The sequence below is a fragment of the Ovis canadensis genome, chromosome 4 (genome assembly GCF_042477335.2).
Source record: "Ovis canadensis isolate MfBH-ARS-UI-01 breed Bighorn chromosome 4, ARS-UI_OviCan_v2, whole genome shotgun sequence".
Taxonomy (NCBI): Eukaryota; Metazoa; Chordata; class Mammalia; order Artiodactyla; family Bovidae; genus Ovis; species Ovis canadensis.
Window position 1 is genome coordinate 117,368,063 of NC_091248.1, and position 18,282 is coordinate 117,386,344.

The 18,282-nt window shown below is 44.0% G+C and overlaps 1 protein-coding gene across 2 annotated transcripts in view; it reads right to left on the bottom strand.

Annotated features, from left to right (window-relative positions):
- The window catches only part of KIAA1549 (KIAA1549 ortholog), a 125,548-nt gene that overhangs the window by 65,003 nt on the left and 42,263 nt on the right, over window positions 1-18,282 (bottom strand). For both annotated transcript variants that reach the window (XM_069588491.1, XM_069588490.1), the window contains exons 2-8: window positions 13,126-15,807; window positions 11,802-11,890; window positions 10,428-10,605; window positions 7,970-8,100; window positions 5,559-5,742; window positions 2,829-2,888; window positions 1,495-1,643 (exon numbers count right to left, since the gene is read on the bottom strand). In XM_069588491.1, coding sequence (XP_069444592.1) covers window positions 1,495-1,643; window positions 2,829-2,888; window positions 5,559-5,742; window positions 7,970-8,100; window positions 10,428-10,605; window positions 11,802-11,890; window positions 13,126-15,807 — 3,473 coding nt within the window. The remainder of the gene's footprint in view (window positions 1-1,494; window positions 1,644-2,828; window positions 2,889-5,558; window positions 5,743-7,969; window positions 8,101-10,427; window positions 10,606-11,801; window positions 11,891-13,125; window positions 15,808-18,282) is intronic.

The window sequence follows — 18,282 nt, forward strand, 5'->3', positions numbered from 1 at the left end:
AGGCACTAAACCATACATATAAAACATGAACCCATTCTCTCCCAAACTCCCCTCCCATCCAGGCTGGCACATAACACTGAGGAGAGTTCTGTGTGCTAGGCAATAGGGTCTTTACACATTATGGTCTTTTTTCTTTTTTTTTTTAAATTAAATTTATTTATTAGCTTTATAATATTGCATTGGTTTCTGCCAAACATCAACATGAATCAGCCATAGCATTATGTTTTGATGAAGAGTCCTGGTTGTACATAAATCCTTGCCTACGTCTCCATGTTTGGTCACTCTAAAGCAGAAGACATGTAGGGTATGTTTTCTAAGCAATTCATTAGATGGCACCATTAGCCTAGGATGACTTGGTTAACTTTCACATATTCTACATTTCTATCTTAGGGAACTTGCACAGCTAATTAAGCATATCATTATGAAATTTTATGGTCCTCTATAGCTATTTTATGTGCATAAATTAACCTTCACCCAGACCTTGAGCTCTATGAAACCAAGGCTGCTAAATAAGGCAAGGCTTTTTATGTTCATTTTTATTCTTAGTATTACAGTTATTTGTTTAATATTGCTCTCATTTATTTTTAGTTTTTCAATTTCTCCATATTCTATAGCATCTGGCAAAGAAACTAGTTTAGAAACCTAACAACCACCTTTCTGGGAGGGAAAATAAAGAGCAACATTTCCAGGGGAAAACTTGGTAAAAGAGCTGAGGGATGATGGTGATGCTGGTTCTCAGCAAAATGGCCAGCTCCCCACCCAAGTGTCAGCTTCACATCTTTCTCTCTAAAGCCTCTAAACCACCAGCCTCCACGTCTCTGCACGCTGGGGTTTCACCCTGGCTTCTTGTCTCTGAAATGACATAGCTCTAAATATCCCATTTCCCTAGCTTTAAAAGTCAGCATTTGGTAAAGACGAAAATCCAAAATAACATACTTCATATCAAGATGGGAATTAATTACAGCCCCAACCCTCAACTCTTGAGCATGTGCATTTTTAAATGAGTCACGTTTTGATTCAAATGGATCTGTCATTGCAACCTTTCTGCCAGTTTATGTAGTGAAGACAATTTGGGTAACAAGAGACAACCAGGGCTGGCGGGAGGTGGGGAAGACAGAGCGCTGGGATAGAGGACAGTACATTTCCTCTTTCCCGTCTCGCAAGGCCTCTCACAGCTGAATGATTTATCTCTACGATGCTATCAATAATGTGCACCATTCCATAAAATCAGGTCATCCAGCGGCAATCCATTTATACATTCTTTGTGGTCCCTACAAGGCCATTTGCTGCACTGACCAATTATTAAGGACTCGGGAAGTATCTGTCCAGACTCTAGCGGAACGAAATGCTGACACATTCACTGCTGCTTAAGACAGCAATCAGTCTATTTATCAAGACTTTTCTCCTGGCATTTTCCATTTGCGTGAAAACATGGCCCATTTTTAGACGGCTCCTCTCTCCTTCCCCTCCCTCCTCCTCTGGCCTTCTCCCTACCTGCACCATGTTGTTCCCAGCAGCGATGGTGGCCCTTCTCCACATCCGCCTTCTGGTGGAAACTTCGCTGAGCAGCTGGGCCAGCTTGCGCTCCATCTCAGCTTGAAACACTTCATTCTGGAGTTGCTTCTCAACAACACCCAGGAGGACTACATTTAAGGCGAAACACACACAGGCCCCCAAACAAGTTAACAGTGGAGAGGAAAGAGTGTGTGTAAAGGAAATTAACACAGGCTTACTATAAAACGCCGATCCCTAGGAAGGAGACATTAAAAGGGGAAGGAGGGAAGACGAATGGGGTGTGGGAGAGCCTCAGGAGGGTAGGTCACAGGTCTTATCTCTAAAGTTCACAAAGACTGGTAGCCAGAAGTCCCAGGAGTTGAGCAATGCAGGAGCTTTGGAGCTGAGAGTTCCTACACAAGATCAAATGTTTTGTCTGCACTGATTTCAAAATTTCTGTAAATGGTCTGAGCTCATATTCTATCTTGACTCAAGATTCAGACTCATTAACTGATTTGAGATAAGGAAGCCTGTGTTCAGACATCTGGATTATCTAAACAGACAACGGCTTCTCAGCATGATATAGAAGAAAAGAGTCTGAGTTTTTCAGCCAAAACTGGCTCAAATTCCCTTTGAGATAGGACCATGTGCAAGTCACTTAACCACTAGGAAAATTATTTCAAAAATAAGGCCACTGTACCATGCAAAGAGGTGGGGCCTTCATCAGGCATTATGTTGTACGTGAGCAATGAGAACTTGCAGGGCCCAGGAACCTGTCCATAGTGATGATCCCCACTTTGCAAGCTTCCTCCCACAACCAGTGACGTACCAGGCTGCTCCCACACTGTCACAGGCCGGGCGTCTTTTACTCTTTTGTGTCCCAAGTTAGAAACCCTTTATCTGCAATTCCATGGCTATGAATATCTGACCCAGGCCTACAAGACTTTAAAACATGCTTCTTAACTGCTCACCAAGTTACCTTATTTGCCCTTGTCAAACCAGAAATATGAGGCTTTTAGGGGAAAAGAAGAGATCCTTGCTTTGGAACCTTGTCCTGCTCTGATCAGAAGACTGTCAATTCCTCTTAGACTTTGTCCTGGACTTGACGTATGAGTTTTAAAGAAAGCCAACCCTTTCTGTGCCATAACTCAGTGGGACATATTCTCACGGTAGAATCTGAATCCCTTTTCTCATGCATTCTTTGCCAAGAATCTAAGGTACATGTTGCCCTGAATTTAGGACTCAGAAACAGGAAAGGCGGTGTCCCTCTCAGTACACCAGCACAGGCTTCTTCCTCTTACAGTTTCTCAAAACATTATGTAAGTTAAACATACCTGTTCTTACCCAGGAGGACTTCAACAGCTGAGATAAGTTGAGCTGCGGGTACTGGAAGGCTATAAGAAGGAAAGAGTTAGAAAAGGAGAAAGATCTGTTAAAAAAAAAAAAAAAAACATGTTTGCAACAGTCAGAAAGGTGAGTGTTCTAGGGAGCAAGGGATAAAGTCACAATATGCCATCTCTCCTTCACTAATCAGCTCTGTCTGTGGGAGCAAGGCTAGGGTGCCAGGCTGGGGTGAAGGCAGAGACAGTGACAGGGTCCTGAGCATGTCAGCCTCTAGGAGAAAGAGGGAGAAAAGGAAAGAAAGGGTGACATCATGGGACACTGTTTCACAGAGCTCACCCATAAGTTCCCCTTGAAATGTCACTGTTCCAGAGCAACCAGCTTTCACTCCATGTTCCTCAGAGCCCTGGAAATTCCCAGCAATGACTCAGCCAGGGTAAAGTGACCCAATGTCTGGCATACCTATTAGTCCATCCATACCTGCATAATGTATCACTGAAAGTTGCTATTCGTAAATAACAATTTCATCCCTGTCTACTTCTGCATTTTACAAGTTATTCTTTTTCATTTAATTAACACTACACTAAAATACGATAAGGGCTTCCCAGGTAGCTCAAATGGGAAGGAACATGCCTGCAATGCGGGAGACCTGGGTTCGATCCCTGGGTCGGGAAATCTCCTGAAGGAAAGCATGGCTACCCCCTCCAGTATTCTTGCCTAGACAATCCCACGGACAGAGAAGCCTTGCAGGCTACAGTCCATGGGGTTGCAAAGAGTCAACACAACTGAGCGACTAACACAGAACACAGTAATAATCATTAAGCCATCTGGCTGTTCCATTCTGAAAAAGAATTTGATATCTTTTTTTTTTTCCCTTGACTTCAACTCTGGAATCTACTGTTTTTTGGAAGTAAATATTTCCCCTATCCCGACTCCACTCCCTTTGTACTGTGAATTGAACTGTTTCCACCAGGAAGGAAGGTTTTGTTGGTTTTCATTTCTGTTTCTTTTTTCTTCTTAAATGTACACACAGTAAACCTTGGTCTTTTTGCTGTATATTTAGGTTGGTGCAAGCATAATTGCGGTTTTGGACCATGATTTTTAATTCATTATAACTAGGCTCAAACACATCTTTATTAATCAAAATAGGAACCATTACAATCAACACATCTTTGCCAATGAGGAATAAGTTTGTTCACTCCTGTAGTGTGAAAATCCATGCTTCAGGATCTGATGAACTCTTGGAAAGCATTTTCCGCATCCTGCTAGTTGTGGAAGCATTTTCTCTGCAGAAAGTTGTCAAGATGCTTGAAGACCTGGTAGTTGGTTGGCAAGAAATCCGGTGAATATGGCAGATGAGGCAAAACTTCAGAGCCCAATTCATTCAACTTTTGAAACACTGGTTGTGTGACATGTGGTCAGGTGTTTTTGTGGAAAAGAACTGGGCCCTTTCTGTTGACCAAAGCTGGCTGCAATTTTCAGGGTACCTCATCAATTTGCTGAGCATACTTCTCAGACGGAATGGTTTCGCCAGGATTCAGAAAGCTGCAGTGGATCAGACCAGCAGCAGACCACCAAACAGTGACACTGACCTTTTTTGGTACAAGTCTGGCTTTGGGAAGTACTTTGGAGCTTCTTCTTGGTCCAGCCACTGAGCTAGTCACTGCTGGTTGTCGTATAAAATCCACTTTTCAACCCACGACACAATCTGATTGAGAAATGGTTCACTGTTGTTGTCTAGAATAAGAGGACACTTCAAAATGACAATTTGTTTTTTATTTTCAGTCAGCTCACAAGGCACCCACTTGCCGAGCTTTCCCACCTTTCCAATTTGCTTCAAATAGCGAATGACTGTAAAATTGTTGATGTTGAGTTCTTCAGCAACATCTTGTGTAGCTGGAAAAGGATCAGATTTGGTGATGGCTCTCAACTGGCCATTGTCAACTTCCGAACCACGTTCCTCATCTTCAAGGCTTTCCTCTCCTTTGCAAAACTTCTTGAACCACCACTGCACTGTACATTCATTAGCAGTTCTTTGGCCAAATGCTTTGTTGATGTTGTGAGTTGTCTCTGCTGCTTTACGATCCATTTTGAACTCAAATAAGGAAGTCACTCAAATAAGGAAATCACTCAAATTTGCTTTCTGTTTAACATCATTTCCATAGTCTAAAATAAATATAAAATACACAGCCAGTAATAAGTCACTAGCAAAAAAACATAAAGCAAGAAATGGGCATTAAAATGATGCATAACATAACCAAATTTATTTAAGAAGGTATTCCGATGTCAAATGGCGATGTTCGACAATGCAAAACCGCAATTACTTTTGCACCAACCTAATCGTTTTATGGGTTTTTACAAGTGCATAGAGGTGTGTAATCACCACCATAATATACAAGACACTCTCATCACTACCCCCTGCCCCTACTCCAAGCTGCTTTCCTCACATCCTTCACCCCTGGTAACCACAGATCTGTTACTCAGTCCCTCTGGTTTCACCTCTTCTAGGACTGGTATAATCTTGGATAGCACCCTTGGCGCTCTAAAGAGAATAACAAAGCAAGCCTGGGGGGAGAGGAGGGCTCTGGAGGTCCACCCCCGCGTGATCTGAGAAGCTCCAGTTTTATCTGATTTATATTCTGGATTTCTGCTAGCTATTCTGTTTGAAGAGGTCCACCAACGCAAGCGCTCGCAGCCACGTTCCCCAGGAGAGCACCACTCACGTTCGGCGATCTGCAGCACCGGGTACCCCAGGTAGAAACTGAATTCCACCACGCTCAGGTTTCTGAGTAGCTCGCTCACTTCAGATCCGTTCAGAAACCCCTGCGAGCCTCTGACAGCAAAGATGATGTTCACCGGGCCCCGGTGAGGAGCCAGCCTCGAAGATCCCACAGTGATATTCAAGATCTGAAAGAAAGAAATTGGAATGAGTTTCTAAGATAAATTAAAACATCTAGCTAAAAGCCTGACTATGATTTCTCTCTTACAATTTCCCTTACCAATTTTTTTTTTTAAAGAATATTTTTAAAGGAAAAGTAATTGGCTTCACAACCAGGTTCCCTTTTGTAATAATTTTAAACCCTCAGTTTACTGAAAACATTTTTTTACATTAAGTAGAGAAATGAGCACATGTATTTATAGTTCCTCCCCTTTTTGTTCCCATCCCAAATCCCACTGAAATAAGAATAAGATGAACAAAGGGGAATAAATCTACAAAGACACCGAGAAAAGAAGAAAACCAGAGATTCTGTCAAATTACTGGAAGCTGGAGACAGGGTGGGAATCATGTTGATACAAAGCAGAACAGAGGGAACCAAGACCCCCAAACACACACATGCACAGACCACAGTGATCTGAGAAGGGTCTCCTCCAGAGGCCCCAGGAGGCCTCCTCCCAGAGATCTGTAGGAACTGAAACCAGAGTGGGCTGCAGGACAGCCACTGGGGTCACTAGGTAAAGACTGGGTGCCAACAACTGATTCAGGTATCTCCCACCCCTCTCCCTTCCCACATCACACCCAGGCCAACTCAGAAGGGCTGGCAGCCCCAGCTTTACCCCAGGAAGCAGAAGAACTGCTCCCTGAGGAAATGAGCTCCTGGTCTGAGAGGGCCCAAGACCTGTTGTGGGGCAGCCTCTAAGCAGGAAGGTGGGTGAAAATAACCACAGTGCACACAAGAGACAAAGAAGGAAAAAGCGTGAAAGGAGGAGCTGTTCTGCCATGAAAAATACATCAACACACCCCATCCCCAGGATACAACCTCCTCATCTCATATGACGGTCGCCTGCCCCTGACCACATACTGCCTGGTACCTGGAGCTCCAGGGAACTCTATCAGGAGAGAGGGCTGATGTAGACACAGACTCTACAGCTGAAGGGGAAAGATGAACAAGGTGCTAAAACCACCTTCTTCCTCATTCCTAAAGACAACCACTAACGGCCAGCAGATGTTTACAGGAAACTAACAGCACGAAAGTGAAGACCCAAGATAAACACAGAACAATGGCAAAGCATGCAGAGAAAACTTAGGACATGGAAGACAACTTATTAAAAATTCTAATTAACAGCCTCAGAAACTTTCAAGGGAATATTGCAACATCATTCAAGACAAGCCTGCATTATTATAGGAAGCCTGCAATGAAACAAAGAGCAAATAACAATGAAAAACAAATGATAGCTAAAGGAAAATTCAATAGAGGAAATGAAAAACGTAATGAACACAGCTGAAGACTACGTTAATAACTAGGAGGACGAGATTTAGAAATCTGTAAAAGTAGGGAATTTCAAAAAGAGGTAGAGGGACTTCCCTGGTGGTCCAGTGGTTAAGAATCCACCTTCCAATGCAGGGGACTTGGGTTTGATTCCTGGTTGGGGAACTAAGATCCCACATGTCGCAGGACAATGAAGCCCGTGAGCCTCAACTACTGAGCCTGCCTGTGCCACAACTAGAGAGAAGCCCTCACACCGCAATGAAGAGCCTGTACACCACAATAAAAGATCCCGCATGCTGCAACTAAGACCTGACCCAGCCAAAAATACATAAATAAATATTAAAGAGAGAGAGAGAGATGGAAAAAGTAAGAAATATGCATGGGGGATCCAGGATCACCAAGATCTTTTTAAGATGAATTCGAAAAAGAAAAAACAAAGAATATGGAGGAATAAATATCAAAGAAACGTAAAAGCATCAGTTTCTATGTAGTACAAAGCCTGTTCTTTGATAGGTACTATATTCTGTTCATACAGTGAAGCACTGCATTTCATGGTATTCCATGAAATGAAATTGCATACTATGAAACTCCAGTGTATTCAGGCATTCCCCTCACTGGGTATTTAAGTTGATACTGTTCTTTTTTAGAACATTCCTACATTTCCCACGTAGGCTCATCTCTCTTCAGCTCACCATATCTGAGCTCCCTGGTTACTGTGCCACTCTGCAATCTTTCAAATATACTTAACCTATTCATGCTCTGTGGGCTCAATGCCATGCAAAGAGATGCTCTCTAATCCATGAGAACCGAATCTCCTCTGCCGGAGTGAATTAGGAAGAGTTAAGTGTGTCTGAAACAAAACATTAAGAAACGGGTTCCTCTTTAAAAGATAAAGCATCTTGTTCTGCACTCAAGGCTATTCTCACCTGCACCGTGAGGTTATACCTCCCCTGGTGGTGTTTTCTCACTTCTGAGAGCGCTATCATCAGGCCTTTCTCGATGCGCTGGGTGAAGTTGCAGAAGCCGGTGTCCACACTCTGAGGCACAAACTGGAGTACTGAAAAGAAGGACAGCAACAAAGTCCCCTGAACTAGGCGTTTCTTGAGTATTTAAAATGAGGAGAGGGACAAAACAGTGTCTAAATCCATGAACTCTGTCCCATAGTGCACGGTTAAGCTCTATAAAATTATTAGCTTACTGAAGGATAGCTGATGTACACGATTATGTAAGTTTCAAGTGTACAACACGCTGATTCACAATTTTTAAAGGTTATATTTCATTGATAGTTATAAAATACTAGCTATATTCCCTGTGTTATACAATATACCCTTGTAGCTTATCTATTTTATACATAGTTGTTTGCAACCCCTTAATCTCTTACATCTATATTGTCCCCACCCTTGGTTCTCTCCGCTTGTAAACACTAGTTTGTTCTCTCTTGAGTCTATTTCTTTTCTGTTTTACTCACAAAGACACAGTATTTGTCTTTCTCTGTCTGACTTAATTTCACTTAGAATAATACCCTCTAAGTCCATCCATGTTCTTGCAAATGGCAAATTTTTCATTCCTTTTTATGGCTGAGTAGTATATAAATACATAGGGATTTCCAGGTGGCTCAGCAGTAAAGAATCTACCTGCCAATGCAGGAGACACAGGAGACACAGGTTCAAACCCTGTGTCAGGAAGACTTCCTGGAGGAATAAATGGCAACCCACTCCAGCATTCTTGCGGGAAGTTCACATGGACAGAGGAGCCTGGTGGGTTACAATCTGTGGGTTCGCAAAGAGTCTGACATGACTTAGCATCACCATTATATACATGTACACACACATACATATCACATCTTCATCCATTCATCTGTTGACAGGCACTTGGGTGCGTCTATGTCTTGGGTTATTGAAAACAATGCTGCTATGAAACTGAGGTGTATGTATCTTTTTGAATTAGTGTTTTCATTTTTTTGGATACACATCCAAGAGTGGAACTGCTGGGTCATATGGTAGTTCTATTTTCAGTTTTTTGAGAAACCTCCATACTGTTTTCCATAGTGGCTGCACCAATTTACATTCCCAGCAACAGTATACAGGAGTCCATGATGTATTATTCACATGTTTCATATGGAAATGTGAAAAGCCAACTGTACCAAAGGACTACAAGCAATGTGAAGGTGACTCATACCATTTTAAAATGGAAAAATATCTAAGATAATAACTGGAGCCTCAAAAGATACAACACTGAAACATTTGAAACATAAATAAATTCACTAGTGATGAATTCTAAGTATGGGTGAAATGACACGGTATCTGATATTGTTTTAAAACACTCTAGCTTCCTCAAAAAAGTCTGTGTGAGATAAACAAAATTGGGAAAATGTTGATGATTTTTTAGGTTTGTATGCACATATGTGGGCTAACTACAGTATTCTTTCTACTTCTGTATGTTTTTAAAAGTCCATAATAAGAATTTAAATGACATTAAGGAATTACTGCTAATTTCAGGGGGTGCGACAATGATATTGTGAATAGATGTGTGTATGCATGCATGTGTATGTTTTATGTTTAATAGTCTTATCTTTTTTTAAATAATTTATGTTTTTATTTTTGGCTGTGCTGGGTTTTCATGGCTGAGCGTGGGCTTCCTCTAGTTGTGGAGAGTGGAGGCTACTCTCTAGTTGCAGTTCACAAGCTTCTCACTATGGAGCACAGGCTCAGTAGCTGTGGCACACAGGCTTAATTGCCCCATGATATGTGGAATCTTCCTGGACCAGGGATCGAACCTGTGTCCCCTGCATTGGCAGGCAGATTCTTAACCTCTGGACCACCAGGGAAGTCCTAATAGTCTTATCTTTTAGAGGCACAGGCTGAAATATTTATGAATGAGATGACACGAGGCCATATCAAAATAACGTGACAGGAGGGGGTTTATCTGGGGACAAAGATGTAACAAAACTGGCTAGGAGTTGAAAACTATTGTGTGTTAGTCACTCAGTTGCATCTGACTCTTTGCAACCCCATGGACTATTCCTTTGTCCCTGGGGATTCTCCAGGCAAGAATACTAGAGCGCATTGTCATGCCCTCCTCCAAGGGATCTTCACAACCCAGGGAGCTTCCCAACCCAGGGCTTGAACCCAGGCCTCCTGCATTGCAACCGGACTCTTTACTGTCTGAGCCACCAATTGTTGAAGCCGTACAATGAGTACCTAGGGGTTCATTATATTATTCTGTGCACTTTTATATAAGCTAGAAATTCAACATCATTATAAAGTTTTTTGAAACGCTGAATAACAAGTTTTGACACAATCCTTCCCAAACTATTTTAAAACATAAAAAAATAAAATTAAATTCTATTTACAAATCAGAACAACTATACTTAAGTCTTCTTACCTGTTTGAACTTGGAACCTGGACTCTGGCACAAGGAAGGAGGGTTTCACAGCCAAGATTAAAGGAGTTTGGTCTCGTACAAGTTTACTATTTATAAGTACATTGATGACAGATATTGCCGTGTAAACGAAGGGACCAGACGTTACCAGGAAAGTGAAGTCAGCGAATAGTTCATAAACCTATAAAAATAAAGACAAAAGACATTAATTAGAAAATCTGAGGGTAACATAACTCAAACTAAAGGAAGTTGTATTGAGTAGAAAAATAATAAAGTTAGGGCTTCCCTTGTGGCTCAGCTGGTAAAGAATCCACCTGCAATGCGGGAGACCTGGGTTCGATCCCTGGGTTGGGAAGATCCCCTGTAGAAGGGAAAGGCTACCCACTCCAGTATTAAAAAAAAAGAAAAATAATAAAGTTTTAAAAATAATTTTAAATGAAGGGGTATGGCTTCAGAGATAATTTAAATTTTATTTTAGTTATTTCTCTCACATATCTGTCAACTTTCTCAACAAAAGCACAAAATTACAAGATCAAGGACTGTGAAAAAGAATAGTTAAAACAGGAACCAAATAAGGAATTCAGAAAAATTCAAGGTATTTTATTGTATTTAACCCACATAAAAAGGAGCACTGACTCTATTAAGCAGAGCTATCCACAAGAAATATATGAGCCACATATGCAATTTTTAAATTTCTAGTAGCCACACTTAAAAATATAAAAATAAACAGGTGAAATTAATTTTTAAAACATTTTACTTAAACCATATATGAAATATCATCTCATTTGTAGGCAATGCAAAAACATGATTAATGAGATACTGTGCATTCCCTTTTGCACTGAGTCTCTGAAATCTGGTGTTTATTTTGCATTAACAGCACATCTCACTCGGGACAAGCCGCATTCCACATGCTCAACAGCCACACGTGGCTCATGGCTCCGTTCAGGATGGCGCCAGCCTAGAACGTGGCTTTGTGAGCTCAGCAGGGGACAGGAGGCACTAGCAGGCATCCAGCATAAAGCACCTAGAAACCCATCTCACTCAACGCACAGAAACACACACACTCACTCTAAACTCTCATCCAAGCCCTTTCATGTAAATCAAGGGAAGCAAGATCCTTAGGCCATCACCCTAGACTCGAGTCTTAGAGCCCTTTGTTCCCACTCTGCCAACATGTCCCCTGATGGACTAAACCTGGCTTTGTCTGGGGTCAGAAAGGCTTCCTTGGAGAACTGGATATTGAGGGGTGATCCAAAGCAAGAGAAGGTGTCCACCAGAAGGAGGGAGGGGGAGAGAGGAAAGCAAATGTCCTGCTCCCACTGTGACGTGCAATCCACCCAAGCTCCCTGTCCAGATTTCCACACCATGCAGACCCACCTTGAGCTCCACCACGCGGTTAAAGTGGGTCCTCAACACCTCTTTGATGGATGTGATGATATACTCCTGCACGGCTCTGCGGGCCAGCACTGCAAGGCAGGTTAGTGTCATTATGAATGTGCAGAGGACCAACGGGCTCCCTTGGTCTCAGCGTGGAGAAAAAAGACCCAGTGCTTTCTCCTCCCTCCTCCCAGTTCCACCTCCCCTGACCACTCAGCTCCCTGCCTGCTCCTCCTCTCCTGCCATCTTCTTCCTTTCTATCCCTTATCTCCATCCCAACCAACACAGAGAACAAGGCTGTTGATCAACCACACATTATACTTCAGTGCATATGAACAGGACGCTGGCTTGACGCACACCTGCCGCTTCTCAGGAGGAACAAGTGGGAAAGTCTAATGGGAGGCCACGGTCGCCAGACTTGTTCAGACATGACATCTGGGGTACTCCGGGTTCCTACAACTAAAACAGCCAAGCAGCTGCAAGAGAAGCTGTCGCCTGTTGGCCAGTAACTCAGACAGCAGGCTGGGGAGAAGGTCAAGGTTTGTGACCCAGTTCAGAGGACACTGTCACCCCATGTTGCTCTCCTTGGCTTCTCTGGTGGCTCAGACGCTAAAGAATCTGCCTGCAATGCAGGAAACCTGGATTTGATCCCTGGCTCGGGAAGATCCCCTGGCAAAGGGAATGGCTACCCACTCCAGTATTCTTGCCTAGAGAATTCTATGGGCAGAGGAGCCTGGTGGGCTAGTCTGTGGGTTCGCAAAGAGTCAGACACCACTGAGTAACTAACACTTTCATATAAAAACAAAGTTTCCCCCTCTTTTCCAGGAAAAGTGAGAAGAAATTGCAGTGGAGGCCCTTACACATTTGTCCAACTAACTGCTTGAACTAAACTTGAAGATGTTTACTTTAACTGTGTCATCTATGCATCCAATGGGTTATGAGCTCCAAAGACAAAGATCCTAGCAAACACTTCAAAGCTTCATTTAAATCTGTTTTCATTGCTGCTAATCTGTAGCATTTTGTCAGCACTTACTATATAGGCCAGGCACTGGGGTAAGTATTTTATATGCATTAACGCATTGAAATCTCTATTAACAACCCAAAGAAGTAAGTGCCACCATCCTCCCTGTTTGACAGTTGTGGAAACTGAGGCTTAGAGAAGCTAACTGTCCGGAGAACTCATGGGAGCTGGTAAAGCAGTGAGGAGTTGTCTGGACCCAGACCTTATACTTTGCCCCAAAGCTGCACATCATATACACGTTTTGTATTAGCACCTTTGGGAGATCACCCCAACTGAGAGAAGGGATGTGAAGCAGGGGCTTACCAGTTGTGATCAAATAGGCATCAGGAACTGTAATATCACACACGTATGGCGACTTGGTGGTGACCAGCGCTGGAGTATGAACTGATGCTTCGGGAGTGGGGGTGGTCACGGGATGAAGGGACAGGGCAGGGAGAACTGTGCCGCCCTCGTGGGGATCCTGACTGGCAGTTCTGCTGTTCAGGGTAGTGTGGCCAGAATTCTCAGGGGCACCACTGGCATCAGATATGCTTGGTTCAGTGGAGGTGTTCCTTGGTAAATCCGCGGGTGTGAAAGACGGCCCACGCGAACCACCTGTAGGCTCTGTAGGCAGAGGCGAGGGGGTCACGTCAGGAACAGACGAGGATGCTGACGGCAGGTGCCCGGCAGTGGCCAGCACTGTGCTGGTAGGGGTGACTTCCGGGAAAGAGGGTAAGACAGACGTGTGATCGTTTACAGCACTGATATAACCAGAAGGTGTCAGGGTTGAAAAGAGAGAAGGTTCAGTTAACACAGGGGATGTAGGAATAGCAGTCCAAAGTGACAAGAAGTGAGAGTCCGCAGTCAAAACGGGTTCGGAGCTGGAGGGCACCAGGGTGGTGACTGCAGATTCATGCAACATGAGTGAAGACTCAACAGAGGAGGTAGTTTCAGTGAAAGCGGAGGTAAAATGAGCTTCAGCGTCTGCCAGCGACACTGTGGGCGCTGCAGAAAACTTCAGAGAATCAGAGGGGAAGCTGGAGCGTCGTGACACTGCAGAGTAACCAGGGAGAAGAGCGAACGTGCTTAAAAGCAAGTCTGAGCTTGGCCAGGGCTGAGGAAACTCCAGGTTTGTGGAACCGGGAACGGAGGGCTGCGGTGACTGAGAACTGATTGCGTCAGTCAATGTAGGTGTCTCAACCAAGCTGGAAAATGCCTGAGAAACAAAGGTAGACAGATCCCTTGACTTCAGAGATGGAGAAGCAAATACTTCCGAAGGTGGAGGGACGCCGCTGCTGTATTCCAGCGGTGGGGTAGAGAAAAAGCTGGATGCAGAACCCCAAATACTTGCAGTTTCAAGTTGGGAAAAACTGACAGGTTCTCGGTCCAGGAAAAGCAAAGACTCTGCTGGCGGATCTGAACTGTAAGACATAAAAAGACCTGGGCCACTGACAGCGAGCGAAGGTGTATTTCTGTTTGCTGTGATGGGGAAAGAAGAGTCGAGAAGGACGTCGGGGGCGACCGAGGACGGCAGGGCTGTCACGCTGGACGGCATCACCTGAGCCACAGAGGCGGAGCCCAGAGCAGCATCAGGCCACACCGAGGGGTGGCCGTGGGGAGGGTACACCTGCACGGCCACAACACTGCTCATTTCCCCCTTGGCTGAAACACTGACGCTGGTGGCTGAGATTTCCCCGGATGGAGAAGAGAGAGGGACCACTGGCCTGGAGGGGAAAAGTGTATTAAACTCTTGAGAATCTTCCTCAAATTCAGAGAAGTCCGTGACGACGCTGCTCAGTGGAGAGATGCTGCTGGCTTCCAAGGAGGTGGGGGACAGGGTCTCAGCACCATCGCCCGATCCCACGTCCTTCTCCATGAGGCTCGTTGACAGCACGGGCCGGGACGACACCGCAGCGCAGGACACACACCACGTGTATGGTCTGAACGAAGACACCGGGCTCCAGACATGAGAGTCACCTGCACGACTTGGGACCACTGAGTGGCCGGGCCATTCTGATGTCTCACTGGAATCGCCGGGAAGAAAGGGGTTATGTGACATGCCAGCTGATTGAGCAGAAAAGGAGCCAGGTGCCAGAGGAGGCGGAAACAAAGCCCAATGGGCACTGCTGCTGCTGAAAGCAAGGACCCTCGGGGACAGAGCTGCAGGACGGTGTGTACCTGGAGGGACGGTTTTGTCTAGACTCTGACCCAAAGCAGTGGTGACATCAGGGTATCTGTCTGTATCTGTGGCCAGAGCATCCTCTAGAGGTGGTGAGACCTGCCCTGACGGGGGAGATGGCTGCTGAGTAACATCATCACCCAGTGGCCAGGACTCAGAAGACTGTGACCTAAGAAGGAGGGTTCCTGAGCCCTCTGCTCCTGAAGCCATGATCTCCGGCAAAGTCCTGCTTGACACGTGACCACAAGCATCAGAAGGATAAAACACCAAATTCCTACTGGGCACTGGAATTATGCCCTCAGAAGCGGGAAAAGCTGACTGAAAAGCATTGAAATGACTGGGGAGTTCAGCACGCGTGGTTGGTTGCTGCACCGTGTTTAGCCAGGCTGACGTCACTTCCTCATCTTGTAAAGGTATTATGGGTAACGATGGAGTCAGCACGGACTCTAAAGTTTCTTTGGGCGGCTCTGGCAGACTGACTGTGACGTATCGCACCGGAGAAACCACACGGGAGGTGGTCCAATAAGTCTCTGGCAAGAAGTTGTCCATTTCATCGTCATCTAGGACCTCGTTGCTCGTCACTGCCACATAATTTGCCGCAAAGATGCTGGGATCTGCTGTACTTTGGGTCCATTTCCCTTGGTTAAAAAAGGCTGTATCAAAAGTCGTGGTGGATAGAGATGACGTGACGTGGGGAGAACTGCTTTGCGGGGACCCTGGAGCGGTTTCTGTTAAGGCCACGTATGCAGTGCTGGGCACAGGACTTTCCCTCGGCATGAGCTCCACGGAGGAGAAAGAAAGATTGTGCTGTTCCAGAGGGAGCTCATCTGAGAAAATAACAGCCAAGTTTAGTTGAAAGGCAATGAAAAGTCACACTGATAACATTTTGTTTCAGATATGAAAATATTCTCCATCAACAGACACCCACTCACTGAATATCCACGATTCAAAAAAAGTTAAACAACCAATTGAAAGCCAGAAATTGCCAGTTAACTGTCAGCATAATACCTGCAAATATTCATAAATTTGAGCACCACTTTTTACTTAAGCATGTTGTGTCTGTCTGTCTATATACACACACTGATATGTTCCTTGTCTTATCACACCACCACAGAATACTATAGAGGAGGACGTACAGAGCCGTCTCATCTCTTCTCATTTATCACTGAGAAAGAGAAGTTCGGAGAAGGTAACTAAATCACTTACATGACCACCCAGAGGCAGGTGGAGCTGGAATCTTAGTAGAAGTCTGCCTTGATGCCCAAGCCTGTTTTCCTATTCTTTCAGAAAAGCTGGCCCTAATGAGAAATGAACATGACTACTCTGACAGCACCACGTGCTATGCAGGGAAGAGAGTTCAGTAGTTTCCTAGTTATAGGACCTTCCACATCCAGGCTGCAGACTACCTCCAGGCTCACCTCCCATCCTTCCCTGCTCTACTCTCACACCGTCCCAACTATGCTCTGGCTCAATGAGTTACCTGCAGTTCCCCAAGCCCAGATCCTCTGTGGCTCAGTGATCTGTACATCCCTCTCCTTCGCTGCCTGGGATGCCCTCCCTCTGCTCTCTACCTGGATTATTTCTACCGGCCCTGCAGATACAGGCCAGGTACCACCTCCCTCCTCAATGCTCCAAAGGCAGGTAAGTGTCTCTCCCTAGCTTTCTAGCTATCACATCCCTGATTGTGTCCCACTGAAATGAACTGTCTGCTCATTACACTCTGAGCATTTTGAGGACAGAAACTATTGATCTCTCTCCCTAGTGCCTAGCACATTGAGTGACTTATACTAACTGCTCAATAAGTGAAAAGTGAAAGTGGCTCAGTCGTGTCCGACTCTTTGCAACCCCATGGACTATACAGTCCATGGAATTCTCCAGGCCAGAATACTGGAGTGGGTAGCCATTCCCTTCTCCAGGAGTCTTCCCAACCCAGGGATCAAACCCAGATCTGCAATAGGCAGATTCTTTACCAGCTGAGCCACAAGGGAAGCCCAAGAATACTGGAGTGGGTAGCCTATCCCTTCTCCAGTGGATCTTTCCAACCCAGGAATCAAACCCGGATCTTCTGCATTGCAGGCGGATTCTTTACCAACTGAGCCATCAGGGAAGCCCTTTAAACTCAATATACAATATAAAATACACAGCAAACAGCAACTTAGACATAGCTGAAGATTTAGTGAACTAGGGAACAGACCTGGAAATTATTCAGAATGGAGCACAGAGAAACAAAATGAGGAGGCATAGGAAAATAAAGCAGTGAAGAACATACAGAAGGCAAAATGAGATAGTACAACACACATTGCATCAAAGATTTAAAAGAAGCAATGGAGGGAACTGGGTGGAGGCAATATTAAAAGAGAGAGTGCTAGAAACTCTTCAATAAGAGACATGAATCCTTCAATTCAGGAAGACAAAGAATCACAAAGCAAGTGAATTTTTTTTTTTTTTCAAAAACCCATACCGACACATGTGATGATATCATAGGACACCAAAGACAAAAAAAAAATTATTTATAAATAATAATTGTGCAGATAGTCAGAGAAAAGGAATGGCAATTAACCGTCAGGTAACTATTGCACAGAACCAGGAGCCAACGAACAGTCCAGGAGCCAACTAACAATGAGACAATGACATCTTCAACATGCTGAGAGAGAATACCTGACATCTAGACTTGAATAACCAGCAGTACTCACTATTTTTAAAAATAAGGAAAGTTTCAGATTTTTTTTTAAAAAGTGGTTATACTAACAGAAGACCAATAGAAGAGTCTCTCTAAACAAGGATATACATCAAAAGAAAAGGTGATTATCCTGGAGGGAAGATCTGAGAATAAACAGAGAATAAAGGAATGATAAAATGTGGTTAAATCTAAACAAGCACCGATGTTATAAATGAACAGTAAAAATATTATTTAATCTATAAGGTTACAAGAGACCTAATATAGAATTAAAATAGCTTGTTACATGGCATAGAAGTTGAAAGAGCAGCCTTTAGACAAAACTGAATAGATCTTCTGTGTACACACTAAAATTTGTAAATTAAATTCAATCATATATTTACATAGATGAACTATTTCTAGCTGGTTCCGTTAGCATCTGAAAGTTACAAATTTACACCAGACAGAAGCTGCTTACTTTAAAGCTGCTCACTTTCTGTGGAATATGACTTTTAAAAATGAATAGATAATTAGTGAAGAAAACTGTTTCTCAGAGATTTTAGGTTGTTTCATAGCAATATTTATTAGGCATCTGTTGTCTTCCATACAACTGCTGTTGCTGCTGCTGCTAAGTCGCTTCAGTCGT